Genomic DNA, 21,460 nt, shown 5'->3' on the forward strand with positions numbered 1-21,460 from the left:
TTATCTCCGAAATGAAGCATTTCCGGACACAAGTTTAAATAAACTTTTTTTCTTAAAATTGTCTCAGAAATACATCACTTTAATATTTTAACGTATTTATGGTTCACCCTGTATAGTAATATAGTTCGCGAGTAGTATGGACGTATAAACCGGGCTCAGTTGAAACAAACGAATATAAAACTAGTAGAGCTAATCGGAAGGTGAAAATTATCCTGTTGATTATATATTGCATATAAACTGACACAACAATGTTAACAGAAACGTGAAAAATGGTTATCACGCGAGAAATCAGGGAAGAAATAGAATCATCAGTTGATTCATAGATAAATAAGTGGTTGAATAGTCAAACGTTCATAAAAACAATCATCGAGAGTACATCGGAGGCTATAACAAAAACACTGAAAAAGAAATTAATCGCTAATCCAACTTGTGTACAGTGCGAACTCTCTAATATGGAAGTTGAACCATTTATGGACTAGACAAAGGCTTTCGATACTGTGTCGCATGAAACCCTACTCAAAAAATTGTTTAATTATGGTATTAGAGGTCATGCTTTGGAACTGATGCAGAATTATTCAAAAGAACGAACACAAAATATTAAAAGTGGTAGCAAGCGTAGTGCAACACTACGAATCAATGTAGGTATACTTTAGGGAACAGTACTTGGCCGATCCTTTTTTTGTTTACAAGAACGCAATAACGTAAATTTGACGGTCACATAGTGTTTTATGCTGATGATAGGGCCATGACCTTCAGTGGTTTATGCACTCTCATGCATATGGAATAGTTTGCTGAAAAGAATACGAACAGTGAAATGACGTCATTCATATGGCGGACTCCTAAAGACGGTGGTCTACGTTTTTTATGCAGCCCCATGATATGGCTATCAAATCAAGCAGAAAACAATCAAAATGTCAGAAAGTAAGATAGCTACCAAACCAATTCTAAAGACTTCGACAGATGTTTGGGATAATTTCGTGGTACTCGAACTAATATTGTTGGGACCAACCAAGCAACAGTGACGCATTGAATGAATGAAGGACATAAGGAATATGTCCAGCGGTAGCTGAGAAAAGGAAAACAAATTAATAGTAAACACTTCTTTTAAATATTTCATAATTATTCACTTATGCAGATGACTAAATATACAAGTTAGTTAATCTTGATATAATTATAAGAAAAAAATAGGCAAATATCCCAACAAACTTTAATATCGGTTGAATTGTATAATGTAGAAATTAATTGATGGGTTTGAACTAATTTGAAACGTATTTTCTTCTCTTTAGAGCATGTCAATGTAAACTTGTTTTTAAAAATGTTTTACTATTAATTTTTCTTTTTTCAACCTATCTCTATACTCAGCTCACGATCGAAAATGTGCGCACATTGTTGCCTCCACATATTGCCATTTTTTATCAGTGGGTAGTTTTTGATAAATAATTTTCAATGATATTCATCCAAAAATATTTTAATTCATTTTGAAATAATTTAAAATAAATAAAAGACATATCTTCAAACGGCTTCTACTCTGGAACTGTAGAACTACTGGTTCCTGAACAAATTCTGCTTCTTCTGTGACAGTCTAATTTATCTTTCCTGCTGAAAGTTTTGTTGCAGAGATCACAAACAAAAGGTTTGAATCCACTATGTAGCCTTTGATGCCTTTGCAAATTGGAAGTATGTGCAAATTTTCTGTTGCAAACCGTGCAAGAAAAAGGTTTCTCTCTGGTGTGCTTTCGCAAATGTTTATTGAAATCACCTTTATGAGTGAAGGTTTTCTTGCAATATTCACAAGTCAGCACCTTCTTAGGAACTTTCTGACTAGACGTCGATGGTTGTGGTTCAGTCTTGTGGGAAAGGGATTTTTGTTCAATGCCCTGGAGGAGGATTGGTAAACTGCCATATTTATTTTGACAATTTTCACATTTACAGTTGTAGTCATTTAGGCAAGGTTCCTCCATGTTCATATGTTCATTGTCTTCTGCATTCAGTCTACTTTCACTCATACTTTGGCCTTTACTCGAACCTACTTCTTCAGGGGTAAGAGAAAAATACTGACTCAGATAAGATTCCGGTGATTCTTCCGTGTTGGGTTCCAAGGTGTCGTCCGATTTGAACGGTGAGAATCCTTGTGGATACATTTTGAACTGAGATAAGTCAGATCGATTCGTTATTTTTTCCTTCGGATTATTGATGAGGCGAGTATTGAAAAAACGCAACTTTTTTATGCACGTTACACAACTTTTGGGTGGTTTTCTTACTTGCATCTGTAACAAAGAATAGAATTTATTGACTGGTTTTGTCAAAATTATCGAGGGCAATAAAAAAAATGTATGTTTCGAAATCAACTTTCATTTAATGGATTTGAGTTAATGATACTTCATATGCAATTGTTTTATGGTAGTATTGCTAATTCCTTTACGAAGGTTGTGAAGGTCATCTCATAAATTATATTCTGTTAAATAGTACAGCTTATAATCTGACGAGTCATCCTGATTTCGTCCAGGTTTGGAGACCAGCTCCCCTACCCTTTTGGCTGAGTGTTGGCCTTGAGAGGGGCCAATGGGTACACAACTGATAGATGACGGCATGAAGTCCTTAGACATCAGTGCCGCCCTTCACGGGATACCCCTACCTGGCTGGGGTGGGATGGATGAAAAAGTTATTCATCCTTTAACGGGGGACACGAGGGCCTCATTCGACAGAGCGTCGGGGCCTTCTATATCGGGAGGGGTCGTCTACAGCATAATCTATGGCTTCCCTAACTAACGGGTTTTCATGAGTTTCCGTTTTTTTGAAAACTCTCTTATTCCTCGACTGAATGGACTGCCGAATGGAAGGCAGCTGCAAATCTCTGCGGATGGCTTCATTCTGCACGAACCAAGGAGCATTCACAATCATCCTGATTAACTTATTTTGTAACCTTTCCAAAATGGAAATGTTGGACGGAGCCGCTTGTCCCCAGACGCCTGAAGCGTACATGATGACAGGCTTGAACATCGTGTTGTAGATCGTAATTTTGTTCTTTAAACTCATTTTGGATTTTCTATTGATCAGAGGGTACAGACTGACTATCCGACCCTCGATCTTAGATTTAACGTACATAATGTGCGGGTTCCAAGTGAGCCTACGGTCTATTAAAAGGCCGAGGTACTTTACCCGAGCTTGCCAGTCAATCTCCCTTCCAGAGATTCTCACTTTTCTGGCCGGAGAAGATAGTAATCTTCCCATGGTTATCGCCTGAGTCTTTTCCGGGTTTACTCGGATCTTCCAATCGAGGTACCAGCGCTCGAGGTCGTCCAATGCTCGTTGCATGTAGACGACGCCAAGCTCTCGCCCCATGGAAGATGAGAGAAGAGCCGTGTCATCGGCGTACAGGGATATCTTCACTCGTTCAGGCCTAGGCAGATTGCTGGTAGAGAGAAAAGTTCTGCCTTTCAGGAAAGACAGCTTATAATCTTCCATACATTACTCATATACCTACACTACTAGTGTAGATCACAAGTGCTATTGGGTGATACACCATTTGAAAAGTCTTTTGACCCTCTATTATTTCTGTAATGTTTTTTGAAATGGGTTCAACCGTTATTGAGAAATTGTATGTTGAACGTTTCATTTGAGAAAAAACAGAAAACTTGCTGTCTCTCATTTTATTGAGGAAATCAACAAAAGTAATATCAATGGCAACACAATCAATGGATAAAGTGTTCAAAATGACCTTCATCTAGTTCCATACAATAATACAGTCTACTTTCGAAAGCGTTCCTTATAGTACAGGATCCCGCCGCAAAATCACTACGTTTATAGCGTAGTTAATCAAACTCAAATATTTACATACATTTATGAATAGGAAAATACATTTATGATAGGTTCCCAGTTAAAAAGTGGTCACCAATATTTTTATTTGAAAAAATCAAAATACTACATGGAGTAAGAGCCGGGTCAATCTCTCTACGAAACCCTTCATCACTTGGAAGGATCGATTGCAGCTTGAGAAATGATTCTGAAGCAGATTCTGTGAAACATGTTCTCCCTAATTAATCAGTAGACAGTTGTCCTGAAAATCTTGCGAAAAAAATTGAATTGGATAATTTAGGAAACATTAGCTAGATGAATAGCATTTTACAAGTATTGTTCATGACGAGTTTTCAACAATGAACGAGAACAAGAATGTTTTCTACTTATTCACGAAACTCAAACACCTGTTCATGCAGCTGCAGAGGAAAGTTGCAACCTCAACATATGAATCTTTATAAACATTGAGGGAGGTCAAGATCGACAGAAAGTATTGAGAAATTCATTCAGTATTCATTGATCACTCTTCAGAAACGGTTTCAGAGCATTTTAAGAATCTCCTTTTCAGCGTTCCTGTTGGGTAGCAGTATAATGTCAGTTTTTTGGTGATCCTTTGTATCTTTCTTAACTATTTTATTAACTATCCTTAGCGTATTTTTTTCATTCTCATCATAATAAATATTTCATTCAGTTTTAAATGAGTTCTTTCTTTATTTTGATGAAAGAGGGTTGGTTGAAACACCGATAAATCCTCTCGTGATGAGCAAAGCGAGTACTGAGTTGCGACAATATAATAAAACTCTTTCATTTATTATACAAACTCCAATCTGAAATGTTATTAATATCCTTTTGCTGATATGTGCAGTCTCGGACTGTTTCGACTGATTTGAAGAGTTTAAAAACATCAGCAAAAAGAAGACGATCAATATATTTCAGAGCTGATGGTAAATCATTGATGAAAATTATGAACATAAGTGGACCTAGATTCGATCCTTGTGGTATACCTGACCCAGCTGGAAATTTATCTGAAATGTTGATTTCTAAATTAAAATGAACGACAGCGAATTTTTTGTTTCATCGTAAATGAAACGTTCAACATTTAATTCAATTGGAACGCCCTGTATACAACAGATTAAAACGTAACTGAAACATTGAAAAATAACTCCATTCCAAATATTTATATCTCAATTGGTTTATTTTTTCCATCAACAAAGGGTACATTGATATGATTATTTTCAATTTTCCATTCTCATTGTTGTGAAATTTCCACAGAACACTTTACAAAACCGCAGCACATGTTTCACCACACAATAGCTTCAACAACAAATTGTTCATCAAACGAACGAATTAAAATAAATATGTTTTATGCAATAAAAATTAAAATAAAGCGATTTTTTCGTTCGCTTTGCGAGCTAAACCACCAGCTTTCACAAGTATGTTCACTGCTCAACTGAAGCTATAACTTTTCAATTTTTAAATATATGTGATTGTTCTTGACATATTTGCAAAAAATGGACGAGACTTTTTTTTATCCGACTTTAAGGGACGAGCTGTATTGTTCAAATAGATGCGTTTGGTAACTCAATATATTTGTTTTCTTCTACTGAAGTATTTTTAAAATAAATATTTACACCATATGGTATACATACTCAATTTTGAAGGTTATGAATTGAGAAAATATGTTGGATTAAAAAAATTCAGAAAGTTATTTGAAATAATAAGCTTACCAGAAGGGGTTCATTTGTTCATAATTATCATTTTCTACGCAATTGACTTCCCTTGAATACGATATGAATCATCTCATCTTCTTGTAAAACTAATGCTACAATTTTGATGTGCCTGTTGAATGATTTTGCTGAGAATTCTCAACGACATCTATGTACACTGTATATGAATCATTCAATGACTAATAATGATTCAAATGGTACATAAATGGCTGTTCTCAGTTTTCAGCACATAAGTGTGCTGTTCGTTATTTATATTGAAGTGATTTTGATTCTGATACTCATTTTCAGATCTATAAAATTAATACTTTGAAGGTGATGGCTGAGTACTTAAAAAACTTACTTTATATTAGGTTGGACTTTGTAATAGTTCAAAAAACAATTAAATACATGAATGCTATTTGTTTCGTAGTTTTGGTGAGAATATGTAGGTATATAAAATGTAAAATATGTATACATGAAAATGTATGTGTTGGGAAAATGTTATAATGCTGGAGATATTAATAAACACAGAACAATGAACCCTTTGGAGACATCATAATTTTTAAAAGGTTGATACAACTAGTTTGAGGAAAATCAATTATTTCCATAGTAGAACAGAAACGCTGCTAAAAAAACTTAGGGTGTATTAAAAGAGCAGAATTTTCATAAGATGTCAAAGATGAAATTTAAGAAATAGATAACTTTTGTAAGTATGAATGCGAAAGTGTAGTTGTACGCTCCCATTGATTTTTATTATGACTTTCTGTAGAGCAAAAAGTTGAAGTTTGATTCATGAATCATACGAACAAAAACATGATGCATTAATGTTTGATGAGTTGAATTTGGACCATATGGTGTAATGAATCTATTGAGAACACTTTTTCCACACCAGAACAAAAATACGGTCTCTCGACGCTCTCGTTTCACTAAAAAGGACTAGTCTTAGTCTTCTCCTAATGATGCTGACGATGTTCAGCGAAACGCGCGTAGAGAGACAGTATTTTTGTTTTTTCGTGTGGAAAAAGTGTTTTCAATAGATTGATTTTGAATTTGATAGATATTATACTTTCAGAACCTGGAACCATACTTCAGCATTGTTTACTTCAGACAGTATCATATTTTTAGATCACTTAGTTTGTTGTTTGTGTAGTTTGTTGGGGGTAAATAAAGTTCCCTAAATATTCTGAGAGACTGTGTTTTCTTCGATCTAGAATTACTTCGATTTGCCGCATTTGTTGCGTTTCAATATCAGTAGGAAAATCCGGTACGAGAAGGTTGTAATCCTTTCCCATATCCTTTTTTCCTGCATATTGCACAATATTTATCATTGGAATTTCCGTGCCAGAAACAGAGCGATAAGTCTTCATGGAAACACTAATTTCTAAAGATAAAAGAGATGAGTTTTTCTATATTTTCCAGTTCCCCAATTGAAGACTGTAAACTTTCACGGTCAGAGATAATTGTGTCAATGTTATTTTCCAGGATATTTTACCGTATATATTCTCCAAGGTTTTATGCCTGACATTTCGTTCTTGACTGCGGTAAACATAACGATTAATTATGTTTGTTAGTATATCTCAGAACTAGTATTATTATTATTATAAGTCTTTCAGTGGAGCAAAATCAAAGTCAAGAAATTCACACGACTATTCAAATTCCAGTCTATGCATGGATATTTGGAAAACAATAGGGATTCGGTTAAATTGTGGCAGTTTCCTTTTTCAAAAACTACTGAAAAATCGACTTCAGCTCTTTGAATTTAGGGAATATGAAGAAATAAACCGGAAATATGCAGGAAAAACCGGAAATGTGCGGGAAAACCGGAAATGTGCGGGAAAAACTGAAAATTTTGGAATACCATTTTCTGCTTCTTCTGCCAAAATAACTATAACCGATTCCTCATTATCACTAATTAGTACCTAAAAATAAGCAACTTTGCCACAATTTAACTATATCTTACCGTTTTTGGCATCCCCATGGATAGTATTGAATTTGAATAGCCCTATGTATAACACAGGGCCATCTTATGCGAAAGAAATGCCTCCAGATGCTCTTAGCAAAGAATGGAATTGGGCTTTGAATTCTTTAAGGAATGGGAATTCATTGATTGTTTGAGCGTTTGATTTTGTTTTAATGAAAGTTCTGTACACATTGAACTGTAAACATTCGAACAACGAACTTACGGAAAACTTCAATCATCATGACCATTTAAGACTAGTGTTTTAATAGATTATATTTTATTTTGTCAAAAACTCTCGACGCCAGAAATGAGAATGGCCCAACTTTGTACACGTGTTGATAGATGGTGAAAGAATCGAAATCTGTAGCGCGTATTTTGAGGTGTTTTCTGGCGTTTAATCGTATTCGGACATGTATTCAAAAACGATTCGTAGTGACGTCATTAATAATGAGATTTGCCAGAATGGAGTTAAGGCGAGTTCACATTAGAACGATTGCGATAATATTTTTGCCGTTCCGCAAATTTGACCCAATGGTCAAAATACTCTCTTCATGTTGAAGCGGGTAATATCTAGGGATTTTATTGTTGAATTTTAAATTTGATTACATGAACCTGAATAATGACAAACGACCACCGACATATGGTTATGTTGATGCATACGACTCATACGAATTAAGACTTTTAAGACCAGGACTAACAATTTTATCAAGTTTTGTTTAATAGTAGTGTGTCTTCAAACCACGTATCTTAGCGTTACTGCCAACTCAAGTGCAGGAGCGAGGGGTTCTTTTGCAAAAAGAGTTTTCTTTAATGAAGAGCCAACCAAATTCAATAATTTATTGAATAATGGGAGAGTCAGCCATAAATAGTTGAAATATTTCTCTGGATCACTAAATCTTATTTCAGTCACAAGGTTGTGATATTCTCCATATTTTCTTCTGTTTTTGAAAATATTTCTCACGCCATAACGACGGGGTTTTCTCAATGAAACTTTATATATACAGTAAAGTTGATATAATTTGAACAACCTGACACATTCGTTTATTTCGGATTCAATTTCGATGTATGGGCTTAAAAAGCAACAGTCAAATAAAATAGCAATATAACCTTATTGTATGTTGACGTATAAAATTTTGCGGAAATCGCAAAAAAGTTCAATTTTTTCAACTTTTTTACGATAAACACGACGCCATTTCAAATCGCACTTGTTATGCGATGTTCGTTCCAACGTGAACTAGCCCTTATTCAATTTGTGTCATATGTCAAACTTAATAATAAAAACAAACTTGTTTCAATTTTCTCTAACCTCAATTAGAATCGGATTTGGGCAAGTAATAATTTCGCAGCTTAATTTTGTACATCCTTACAACATATTTCATAAAAAAATTCAGCACTTTATAAACTATAATGATCAAAATAAATCAGAAACTGACAACTGACGTAACATAACGTCAAATTCCGTTTCAAAACCAACCTTATAGTTTTGAATCATCATGAATACGTTTCAAATTATAGTTGATATGACGTCATCGTTTGAACGCCAGAAAAATTGTATTTGAATCACAGGCGAATACGTTTTGAATACATGAGCGACAGAAAATGCCTTTTTGTTGAGATTAATATCAATTCATTCCAAAATTTAAATAACATTGAAAATTGAAGTACCCACTTAAAATTGTCAAGCTGCGTCACTTGAGTTGTGAATGAAATGCTGAAATTAATTGGATCTCTTTATTTTTTATTTATCAAGCGTGTAGTAGGTGGAGAGTTTTTAACAAAATATTTTACATGGGAAAGGAGTGCAAGTGATCATACCGAGAATATTCAATGCATTTTCAGGCTAATGATGCGGTTGACATTGGAGAATAAATTATGGTCATTTGAATATTGTACGTACCTATAAACAACAATCTAACACTATATTCAATTGAAACAACTAAAATAAGGAGGTATTTATCACAGGAAATTGACAAAAAATTCCAAGAATTTTATGCTAAAAAGGAAATATCTTCAGTATGAAACTGTAGATGTTTTTTTCTTTCACAGCAGAATTAATTCATTGGAACTAACCAAATAATAAATCCTTTCTACTATGCTGACATAGTGTTTGTTGGGGCTAACAAGTCAAAAAGTCCTCTATAGGGAAAAAGTATCCCATTTAGCGACTTCTGATTCTAAAATGAATCGAAGAATTAGTTTTCTAGGTATTTGTCCGGACCTTAGATAATATAGATGAAAATTTAATATTCAGTAGAATTTTCTCTTGGAACATACTCTGGCAAACAGAAGTCCCTATGAAAATTCATAAGTATGGTTTTTGGTAGGAAAATTTCTTGAGGAATAGAGAAGTTACTTAAAATTGACTTTTTCTAATTTTTTAATTCGTTTATAAATCCCTAAATTGGATCTCCTGTCAAACCTGTTGAATAAAGTGAAAGCGAAAGAATGGTAGTAAATACCTATATATCTGAAATATTAAAATTATAGCTCTTACTTGTAAAGAACAAAATATAAAAAAGCGCGTGTGCTTTAGACCACACGACCGAAGTGATATTTTACAAATATTCATTATGGGTTTTCATTGATTAATTAACATTTTTGAATAGTTTTTAATTTTTATTCATTATTTTCATTATCGGATACTGTGGTTGATTGTAAGACCGAGACAATAGGCTTATAGTACGAGAAATAAAATACATATGTTTTCGAATAAAAATTGGAAAGATATCTAAAGAAAACTGCATCGAATGTTGTTCTATGTCTTTGATAGGCTCATTTCGATTACACAACACAACAAAGTTTTTGTTTCGGGGTTGAAATTAGATGATTTTAATGTATTTCCACGTGTTAAAACCGAAAACCATAAAAATTATATATTAGCTCTTGTTTTCAAGATATAGTATCATTATATTATATATATGTATATTGAGTTTTCAACAAATGAAATATTTCATCACCAACAGTTGGTACACATGTTTGTTTACATAACACCCCTCTCATCAGCTGTTCTTAAGTAGTAAACATAACCTACGTGAGTTTGTCAATTGTACGCACGTGGTTGCTATTGAAATTATCGTGTGAAGTTGATTTTTAAATTAATTTAAGTGCTGATCTGAAATGCCTCGAAAGTGTGTGAATTCTGTCGATAGATTTTGCTATATATGTGGTGAAATAACATTTAAGGCTCAGAAACGTAAAATGACACCTATCGTTAAGACAGCCTATGAACATTATTTTGGTGTGAAAGTTGGGGACCAAGATAAATCATGGGCTCCTCATATATGTTGTAATTCTTGTTCCGTCATATTGCGAGAGTGGCTGAAAAATAAAAACCGGGTAATGGCTTTTGCAGTACCTATGGTTTGGCGTGAGCCTACCAATCATACAGACGACTGTTATTTCTGCTCAACTCCTCCCATTAAGCAAGGTTTATCTATGAAGAAAAGAGGAACGGTTAAATAATAATTATTATTGATTTGTAGTTTTAAGTTATTTGGTATAAAGTTGTTTACCAAGGGTTGTCCATCTTCGGACGCGAAATTAACATTGAAATATTCTGCTAAAATGAGTGGAAACGTATGATAGTTGTCTCCTAATTCTTCAGAGCCTATTCGATCGTAAATGTGTGCTCGCACCTCTCTCTTGCTCCTACATTAATATACGTTACTCTCTCTCTTTCTATCTTCACTAACGTACACCTCCCTCTCAACTTCCGTTCGCCTCGCCCGATCACACTTTTCGTTACGCTCTCGTCACGCATTCGCCAGCTTACTTCTCAAGTCAAGCGCGCGTGAAGTTCAATTGAAAAAAAATACAATGCATGGTTATTTTCCGAGGATAGATTACCTTGCCAATTTTATAAAGAAAATACAATTTTGTCGACTTCAAATTACTTATTATTAGAGTAAAGGATATTCCATTATAAAACTCTCCTCCTCCTCCTAATATATAGATTAGGCAGATATAGATTAGGTGTGTTACAAATTCGGACTTCCATACTCCATAAAAGGAGTTAACAAATTTGAAATCTTAGGAGGAACCAATAAAAAAAAGGAAAAAAATTGATATTACTAAGAATACTGAAACAAATTACTGGATCGAAATATTCAGCTGATTTAGTTGAAACAGAAAAAATAAGCAAAAATGAATAAATAATGATAATATGGATTCAAAAATTTCAAAAACAATCGAAACGTCGCGTTTTTTTTGTTTTTCATCAATTATCTTGATTGTTTTATTTCATTTTTCTTGTTTGTATATAATGTACATTTCACTTATTGTTAAACAATTTACGAATTGGAACGGTCACACTTGCAGGCCGGTTTCGGGCTTATTAGCCACTCGTCAGTGCAAGATAGTGACCATCATCGACCTAAAGTCAATATCATTGAAAATCGAAATTCATTCAGAGTATTTCATTCCTCGTCTTAAGTTGGAGCGAACATGGAAAATGTCACTCCATCTCGTGAACGAGGTACTAACCAACTGCATATCCGAAATTTGCCCGATTCCTTTGGATAATGATGAAAAACTTTCTTATTAGTCAGTGAGCTATGCCTGAAGAAAGGCTAAAGAAATGAACTTTCAAGCCCGTCTCGCCTATCAGAAAAAAACTACTCCACTGGCTAATATCACGAACGGCGTTGGATTATATCCGACAGGCGTCAGTGCAGTGGATATACCTACTGTGTAGGTATTGGATATACCTACACAGTAGGTAACTCCACAGATGATTTCAACTTAACCCCTATCTACTGAGACAGGTCGACTTTATCTAAATACTACAAGTTCCATTTGACTTATAGATAGCTTCAAAATTTCATCATTCATTTCCATGTTACACAGTTTTTTATGAAAGTATCATCAGTCACCATCAACATAAATCTAAAAACAATTGCCTAGTCCTAGTCGGATCCAAAAATGTTTACATTTCCAAATAGTAGCTAATTCTCATTGAAGTTGCAAGTGTCACGGTTACCCCCACCTCCAAATCGACTCACCGAAATTATAAAAAAAATCCGATTCGATTTAGGACAAGTAGTTCATAGTCATCCGCACTGTTTATCAATTTAAAAAAATACCTAATCAAGATCAGATCAGGAAAATATTTTCATTACTTGACAGAAATTCTCAATAAAATGTTCAAGTATCACTGGTACCCCCACCTCCGAATTATAATAAAAATATCTGATACAAATGAGATAACTCAAAATTGTACTCACATATTCATTGGCACTGTTAATCAATTTCAAAGCTAAAATTCTTTCATAACCGAGTAGAGGCAACGAGCGAACTGACTTCCTCGCTAGACACACATCACATTGATATACATTACAGAAACCCATCGTGATTCTGCAATTCCGATAATTTTACTAAAATGCATAGAAATGATTAAGGAACTTTCCAAATCCTTTGCCGGTTTGGGACGAGCGAATGTTTCACCGGCACCGTAAACTACTCTGTGTTAGTGACGTCACTTGGGGAACCACGTTTGAATCAGACCGGCGCGGCGTAGAGAGGGAGTTTGCAAAATGGGATTCCCAGTATACCTGTCTTTATTATGGTTCAACAACACGTTATTTGAACTGCGACGTAGCCGGATTTAAAATATTTCTTAGAGAAATCGCTTTGTTGCGAATGGGTTTCATTGTCAGCCAATATCGGAGATCAGCCACAACTTGAAGTGAATGATTACCTTCTTTTTTTATTCAAGAATGCTAAATTTCCTACGAAAAATTCGAAATCACTAATGTATTAGAGTAATGAATAGTTTATTGTGAGATATTCAACAACACGTGTTTCACTATACAGTAGCTTCTTCAGGCGTGACCAAGGAGAGTTCTAACATGGAAGTTTATTCCACACTCTTCTCATGGTGATGCAACTTGGTTGGTGAAACCTGAGTCAAGAAGAGTGCCACAGTTCTTGTGTAGAATAAATATTTCCGTTGAATTTACTTACGCCAGAGGCTACAATTCTACAGTGTCAGTATACAGGATGTTATCAGGAACTACGATAATATTCTATGAGAACGGAATGACCCGTCAATTTTTATTCAAGGGAGACACTGTTTTGTAGTATTTTTGACTCCACCACTTCCATCTACAGGCGAGTATAACAATCACTCTCAAATTTTTCAATGGCAGGAGGTTCGAATAAGATGTCTTCAAGAATTTGAAATTATCTTGACGCTTGTCTTGGAAATTCAAAATTCCGCCCAAGAATTTAGTAGAAAATTTCGTTGTGAAATTTGAATTCGTTTGAATGCTTAGGTTAAATTAGGTTAGGTCCAAAGTGAGTGGGTTTATTCGACTCTCCACCGCAACCTGCAAGGTTCACACCCATTCACACTCGACCAAATAAACCCAACTTCTCAACGAAGCCGATTAGTTTGTATGCTGAGTGGTCTTTCAGGTCAGAAGGTAAGAGTACGGCTCTGCCGAACTCTAAAAACCTGATTCGGTCCCCAGCGGGGCAGGCACAAAGTATGTGCTCTGCTGTTTCATTATTTTCCAAACAGAGCGACACACACTGTCTTCCGACAGTCCGAGTCTCTCCATGATGATTCAAATGATAGTGACCTGTAAGAAGGCCTGTTAGACATCGTAGTTCATCCCTACTGTAGTCCAATAACTGGACTTTGCTTGAAGGGTGAATAAACACCTTAGAGTGAGCCACTCCTGGAAGATTCTGCCATAAGTCCATAAATCTTCTTGCCATCCAGGTGTTCAATCTTTGTTTGGTAAAGCCTAAAGCGATGCCAATGACAGGTTCTCGTCATATGAATTGATTGAATGTTCAAAGTTATAACCATCATTACCTGCGGCCATTCTATACTGATGATTTTGTTCGCAATGTTGTCTCATATTGTGAAGCATTTCCGAAGCCATTCTACAAAAATTCTTTGTCGCTGATTGAATTCTAAAATTTTTACCATTGAAGTATCCCCCAAAATAGAAATCAAAGGGCAATAAATCTGCATTCATTGCTGCCCTATGTTCGGCTAGTGTCAAAGGAGGAAGCGATAATTCAAAATTATTTTTCCCAATAATATAAAGGAAGAATAATTAAAATGTCATGAAAGAATAATTGAACAAATTCCCAATTTTGAAGAAAGGAAACGGGCTACAATTATGAATTATATGATATAAAAATATATAATATTGATCAATATCTTCAGATGATGTGGTGCTGCAGGTTTTCTTGCAGCTGAAAAAGCAAATGCGCCACTGAAATCAATCAAGTCGCCCCGGAGTGATAATTAATTTTTGTTGTCATAATTACATGATATGTATTATCATTATTAATACAATAACAGTGAAAAAATTGAATAATTAATAAATCAATATTAAAAAACGTGTGTGTAAAGTAGGTATATAAGTATTCATTTTGTTGGTAAGTTTACAGATCAAGTTTTAGGAAAACTATATATTAAATACGAGTTCAATATAAATTATAATTGATAACTATATCCGGTGAGGAGGTAGATATAATTTATTTTCACTAAAATTCATTCTCAATTCTGAACAAAACTTAGCTTATTCTTTAGTACATTAGGCGAGCACGCTTCAATAAAATTTGTTCAAAGTGATCTTACTGTCATTTTAATTTGTAGTCTCGAAAACCTATCCATTTATGGTGTTAATCATTCTAATAGTACAGGATCCCCCGCAAAATCACTACGTTCATAGACTAGTTGATCAAACTTAAATTTTTACATACATTTATGAATAGGAAAAATTAGCGTGAAGTTATCCACAGATTTCTGGCCACACATGCCGACGTAGAGGAAAATAAAAATCTGTGGTTGGGATACAAAATTATTAGCACCCGTACTAATATCTGTGACTGGAAATACCTATTCACTATAGGTTGAACGTGAAATTATTGAGACTATTTGGTGTTTAACATTTTTATAGAGTCTTGAGTAGATTGAGGCGTTGATAATCCTTTTCTCATCAACAATACAGATTAAGGGAAAAATAAAATTGAAAATATTAGACTTACTTTCCAACACCCCATATAGAAATGATATCCGATGATGTGCGTCCATCAAAATCACACAACTTCCATAGTTTCTTGAGAAGATTAACTTGGTGATAACAGTTTTCTTGTTATCTAAACAGATTTCGAAAAAGAAATTGTTGAAACAATCAGACTCATTTTTTGAGATTCCTTGTATTCATGAAAATCACACAACTCTTATAGAATTTTGAATAGATCAACACAGTGAAAACCGTTTTTTTGTTACCCATACGGAATTCGAGAATAAAATTGTTGAAACGATCAAACTAACTTTTTCAACCCCTTGTAGAATTGAAACCAGATGATGTGCGTGCATAAAAATCGCATAAGTCTTATGGAATCTTGGGTAGATTGACGTAGTGATAACAATTTTCTTCTCACCCGAAGAGATTTCGAAAACAAAAATGTTGAAACAATCAGACTCATTTTTTGAGATTCCTTGTAGAATTGGAACCAAAAGATGTGCGTTCATGAAAACTACATAACTGTTATAGAATCTTGGGTAGATCGATATAGTGAAAACCGTTTTCTTGTCACCCATACAGATTTCTAGGAAAAAATATTGAAACAATCAGACCCACTTTCTAAAACACCTTGAAGAATTGGAACAGAAGATGTGCGTTCATGAGAATTACACAACTGTTATAGAATCTTAGGTAGATCTATATAGTGAAAACTGTTTTCATGTCACCCATACAGTTTTCGAGAAAAAAATTGTTGCAACAATCAGACTCATTTTTTGAGGTTCCTTGTAGAATTGGAACCAGAAGATGTGCGTTCATGGAAATTACATAACTGTTATGAAATCTTCGGTAGATTGATATAGTGAAAACCGTTTCCTTGTCACCCATACAGATTTCCAGGAAAAAATATTGAAACAATCAGACTCACTTTTGAAAACACCTTGTAGAATTGGAACTAGAAGATGTGCGTTCATGAAAATCACATAACTGTTATAGAATCTTAGTTAGATTGATATAGTGTAAACCGTTTTCTTGTCACCCATACAGATTTCCAGGAAAAAATATTGAAACAATCAGACTCACTTTTTAAAACACCTTGTAGAATTGGAAATAGGAGATGTGCGTTAATGAAAATTACACAACTGTTATAGAATCTTAGTTAGATTGATATAGTGTAAACCGTTTTCTTGTCACCCATACAGATTTCCAGGAAAAAATATTGAAACAATCAGACTCACTTTTTAAAACACCTTGTAGAATTGGAACTAGGAGATGTGCGTTCATGAAAATCACACAACTGTAATAGAATCTTAGTAAGATCGATATAGTGTAAACCGTTTTCTTGTCACCCATACAGATTTTCAGGAAAAAATATTGAAACAATCAGACTCACTTTTTAAAACACCTTGTAGAATTGGAACTAGAAGATGTGCGTTCATGAAAATTACATAACTGTTATGAAATCTTGGGTAGATCGATATAGTGAAAACTGTTTTCTTGTCACCCATACAGATTTCGATAAAAAAGTGTTGCAACAGACAGACTCATTTTTTGAGATTCCTTGTAGAATTGGAACCAGAAGATGTGCGTTCATGAAAATCACATAACTGTTATAGAATCTTGGGTAGATTGACATAGTGAGAACTGTTTTCTTGTCACCCATACAGATTTCGAGAAAAAAATTGTTGCAACAATCAGACTCATTTTTTGAGATTCCTTGTAGAATTGGAACCAGAAGATGTGCGTTCATGAAAATTACACATCTGTTATAGAATCGCAGGTAGATCGATATAGTGAAAACTGTTTTCTTGTCACCCATACAGATTTCCAGGAAAAAATATTGAAACAATCAGACTCACTTTTTAAAACACCTTGTAGAATTGGAACTAGGAGATGTGCGTTCATGAAAATCACACAACTGTTATAGAATCTTAGTTAGATTGATATAGTGTAAACCGTTTTCTTGTCACCCATACAGATTTCCAGGAAAATATATTGAAACAATCAGACTCACTTTTTAAAACACCTTGTAGAATTGGAACAAGAAGATGTGCGTTCATGAAAATTACACAACTGTTATAGAATCTTAGTAAGATCGATATAGTATAAACCGTTTTCTTGTCACCCATACAGATTTCCAGGAAAAAATATTGAAACAATCAGACTCACTTTTTAAAACACCTTGTAGAATTGGAACTAGGAGATGTGCGTTCATGAAAATTACACATCTGTTATAGAATCTCAGGTAGATCGATATAGCGAAAACTGTTTTCTTGTCACCCATACAGATTTCCAGGAAAAAATATTGAAACAATCAGACTAACTTTTTAAAACACCTTGTAGAATTGGAACTAGGAGATGTGCGTTCATGAAAATTACACATCTGTTATAGAATCTCAGGTAGATCGATATAGTGAAAACTGTTTTCTTGTCACCCATACAGATTTCCAGGAAAAAATATTGAAACAATCAGACTCACTTTTTAAAACACCTTGTAGAATTGGAACCAGAAGATGTGCGTTCATGAAAATTACACATCTGTTATAGAATCTCAGGTAGATCGATATAGTGAAAACTGTTTTCTTGTCACCCATACAGATTTCCAGGAAAAAATATTGAAACAATCAGACTCACTTTTTAAAACACCTTGTAGAATTGGAACTAGAAGATGTGCGTTCATGAAAATTACATAACTGTTATGAAATCTTCGGTAGATCGATATAGTGAAAACCGTTTCCTTGTCACCCATACAGATATCCAGTAAAAAATATTGAAACAATCAGACTCACTTTTGAAAACACCTTGTAGAATTGGAACTAGAAGATGTGCGTTCATGAAAATCACACAACTGTTATAGAATCTTAGTTAGATTGATATAGTGTAAACCGTTTTCTTGTCACACATACAGATTTCCAGGAAAAAATATTGAAACAATCAGACTCACTTTTTAAAACACCCTGTAGAATTGGAACAAGGAGATGTGCGTTAATGAAAATTACACAACTGTTATAGAATCTTAGGTAGATCGATATAGTGAAAACCGTTTCCTTGTCACCCATACAGATTTCCAGGAAAAAATATTGAAACAATCAGACTCACTTTTTAAAACACCTTGTAGAATTGGAACTAGAAGATGTGCGTTCATGAAAATCACACAACTGTTATAGAATCTTAGTTAGATTGATATAGTGTAAACCGTTTTCTTGTCACCCATACAGATTTTCAGGAAAAAATATTGAAACAATCAGACTCACTTTTTGAAACACCTTGTAGAATTGGAACAAGAAAATGTGCGTTCATGGAAATTAAACAACTGTTATAGAATCTTAGTAAGATCGATATAGTGTAAACCGTTTTCTTGTCACCCATACAGATTTCCAGGAAAATATATTGAAACAATCAGACTCACTTTTTAAAACACCTTGTAGAACTGAAACTAGAAGATGTGCGTTCAAAAAAAATTACATACCTGTTATGAAATCTTCGGTAGATCGATATAGTGAAAACCGTTTCCTTGTCACCCATACAGATTTCCAGGAAAAAATATTGAAACAATCAGACTCACTTTTGAAAACACCTTGTAGAATTGGAACTAGAAGATGTGCGTTCATGAAAATCACACAACTGTTATAGAATCTTAGGTAGATTGATATAGTGTAAACCGTTTTCTTGTCACACATACAGATTTCCAGGAAAAAATATTGAAACAATCAGACTCACTTTTTAAAACACCTTGTAGAATTGGAACTAGGAGATGTGCGTTAATGAAAATTACACAACTGTTATAGAATCTTAGGTAGATCGATATAGTGAAAACTGTTTTCTTGTCACCCATACAGATTTTCAGGAAAAAATATTGAAACAATCAGACTCACTTTTTAAAACACCTTGTAGAATTGGAACTAGGAGATGTGCGTTCATGAAAATTACACAACTGTTATAGAATCTTAGTTAGATTGATATAGTGTAAACCGTTTTCTTGTCACACATACAGATTTCCAGGAAAATATATTGAAACAATCAGACTCACTTTTTAAAACACCTTGTAGAATAGGAACTAGAAGATGAGCGTTCATGAGAATCACACAACTGTTATAGAATCTAAGGTAGATCTATATATTGAAAATTGTTTTCATGTCACCCATACAGATTTACACCATATCGATCTAACTAAGATTCTATAACAGTTGTGTAATTTTCATGAACGCACATATAATTCTACGAGGTGTTTTAAAAAGTGATTCTGATTGTTTCAATATTTTTTCCTGGAAATCTGTATGGGTGACAAGAAAACGATTTACACCATATCGATCTAACTAAGATTCTATAACAGTTGTGTAATTTTCATGAACGCACATCTTCTAGTTCCAATTCTACGAGGTGTTTTAAAAAGTGAGTCTGATTGTATCAATATTTTTTCCTGGAAATCTGTATGGATGACAAGAAAACGGTTTTCACTATATCGATCTACCTGAGATTCTATAACAGATGTGTAATTTTTATGAACGCACATCTTCTGCTTCCAATTCTACAAGGTGTTTAAAAAGTGAATCTGATTGTGTCAATATTTTTTCCTGGAAATCTGTATGGGTGACAAGAAAACGGTTTTCACTATATCGATCTACCTGAGATTCTATAACAGATGTGTAATTTTCATGAACGCACATCTTCTAGTTCCAATTCTACGAGGTGTTTTAAAAAGTGAGTCTGATTGTATCAATATTTTTTCCTGGAAATCTGTATGGGTGACAAGAAAACGGTTTTTAATATATCGATCTACCCAAGATTCTATAACAGTTATGTTATTTTCATGAACGCACATCATTTGGTTTCAATTCTACTAGGTGCTTTAAAAAGTGAGTCCGATTGTTGCAACAATTTTATTCTCGAAATCTGTATGGGTGACAAGAAAACAGTTTTCACTATATCAATCTACCCAAGATTCTATAACAGTTATGTAATTTTCATGAACGCACATCTTCTGGTTCCAATTTTACAAGGAATCTCAAAAAATGAGTCTGATTGTTGCAACAATTTTTTTCTCGAAATCTGTATGGGTGACAAAAAAACATTTTCCACTATATCGATCTATCCAAGATTCTATAACAGTTAAGTGATTTTCATGAACGCACATCTTCTGGTTCCAATTTTACAAGGAATCTCAAAAAATGAGTCTCATTGTTGCAACAATTTTTTTCTCGAAATCTGTATGGGTGACAAAAAAACATTTTCCACTATATCGATCTATCCAAGATTCTATATAACAGTTAAGTGATTTTCATGAACGCACATCTTCTGGTTCCAATTCTACAAGGTGTTTCAAAAAGTGAGTCTGATTGTTTCAATATTTTTTCCTGAAAATCTGTATGGGTGACAAGAAAACGGTTTACACTATATTAATCTAACTAAGATTCTATAACAGTTTTGTAATTTTCATGAACGCACATCTCCTAGTTCCAATTCTACAAGGTGTTTTAAAAAGTGAGTCTGATTGTTTCAATATTTTTTCCTGGAAATCTGTATGGGTGACAAGAAAACGGTTTTCACTATATCGATCTATCCAAGATTCTATATAACAGTTAAGTGATTTTCATGAACGCACATCTTCTGGTTCCAATTCTACAAGGTGTTTCAAAAAGTGAGTCTGATTGTTTCAATATTTTTTCCTGAAAATCTGTATGGGTGACAAGAAAACGGTTTACACTATATCAATCTAACTAAGATTCTATAACAGTTGTGTAATTTTCATGAACGCACATCTCCTAGTTCCAATTCTACAAGGTGTTTTAAAAAGTGAGTCTGATTGTTTCAATATTTTTTCCTGGAAATCTGTATGGGTGACAAGAAAACGGTTTTCACTATATCGATCTACCGAAGATTTCATAACAGTTATGTAATTTTCATGAACGCACATCTTCTAGTTCCAATTCTACAAGGTATTTTAAAAAGTGAGTCTGATTGTTTCAATATTTTTTCCTGGAAATCTGTATGGGTGACAAGAAAACGGTTTA

At 34.1% G+C, this 21,460-nt stretch overlaps 1 protein-coding gene across 2 annotated transcripts; it reads right to left on the reverse strand.

Moving 5' to 3' along the window:
* Window positions 1-1,452: 1,452 nt before the first annotated feature.
* LOC111509784 (uncharacterized) lies at window positions 1,453-12,938 on the reverse strand. Of its 2 annotated transcripts, none has more exons than XM_023165602.2 (2): window positions 12,684-12,938; window positions 1,453-2,267 (listed from the first exon to the last, which is right to left on the reverse strand). In XM_023165602.2, exons 1-2 carry the CDS (start codon window positions 12,804-12,806, stop codon window positions 1,524-1,526), a joined length of 867 nt encoding a protein of 288 aa, XP_023021370.2. In that variant the 5' UTR covers window positions 12,807-12,938; the 3' UTR covers window positions 1,453-1,523. The 2 variants fall into 2 exon arrangements, with proteins under 2 accessions (XP_023021370.2, XP_074028935.1); XM_074172834.1 differs by lacking the exon at window positions 12,684-12,938 and adding an exon at window positions 5,523-5,657.
* Window positions 12,939-21,460: the final 8,522 nt, after the last annotated feature.

Source organism: Leptinotarsa decemlineata, unplaced genomic scaffold, assembly GCF_025532065.1.
Source record: "Leptinotarsa decemlineata unplaced genomic scaffold, Ldec_3_MD MMD2_tig00000199_RagTag_RagTag, whole genome shotgun sequence".
In the NCBI taxonomy this organism is placed as follows: Eukaryota; Metazoa; Arthropoda; class Insecta; order Coleoptera; family Chrysomelidae; genus Leptinotarsa; species Leptinotarsa decemlineata.

Excerpts from the sequence above, each read along its gene's own strand:
- LOC111509784 (XM_023165602.2), bottom strand. The coding sequence starts at position 12,806 with ATGGGTTTCTGTAATGTATATCAATGTGATGTGTGTCTAGCGAGGAAG. Across the intron at positions 2,268-12,683 it reads TTAACAGTGCCAATGAATAT|ATGCAAGTAAGAAAACCACC; the intron begins GTGAGTACAATT and ends TCTTTGTTACAG.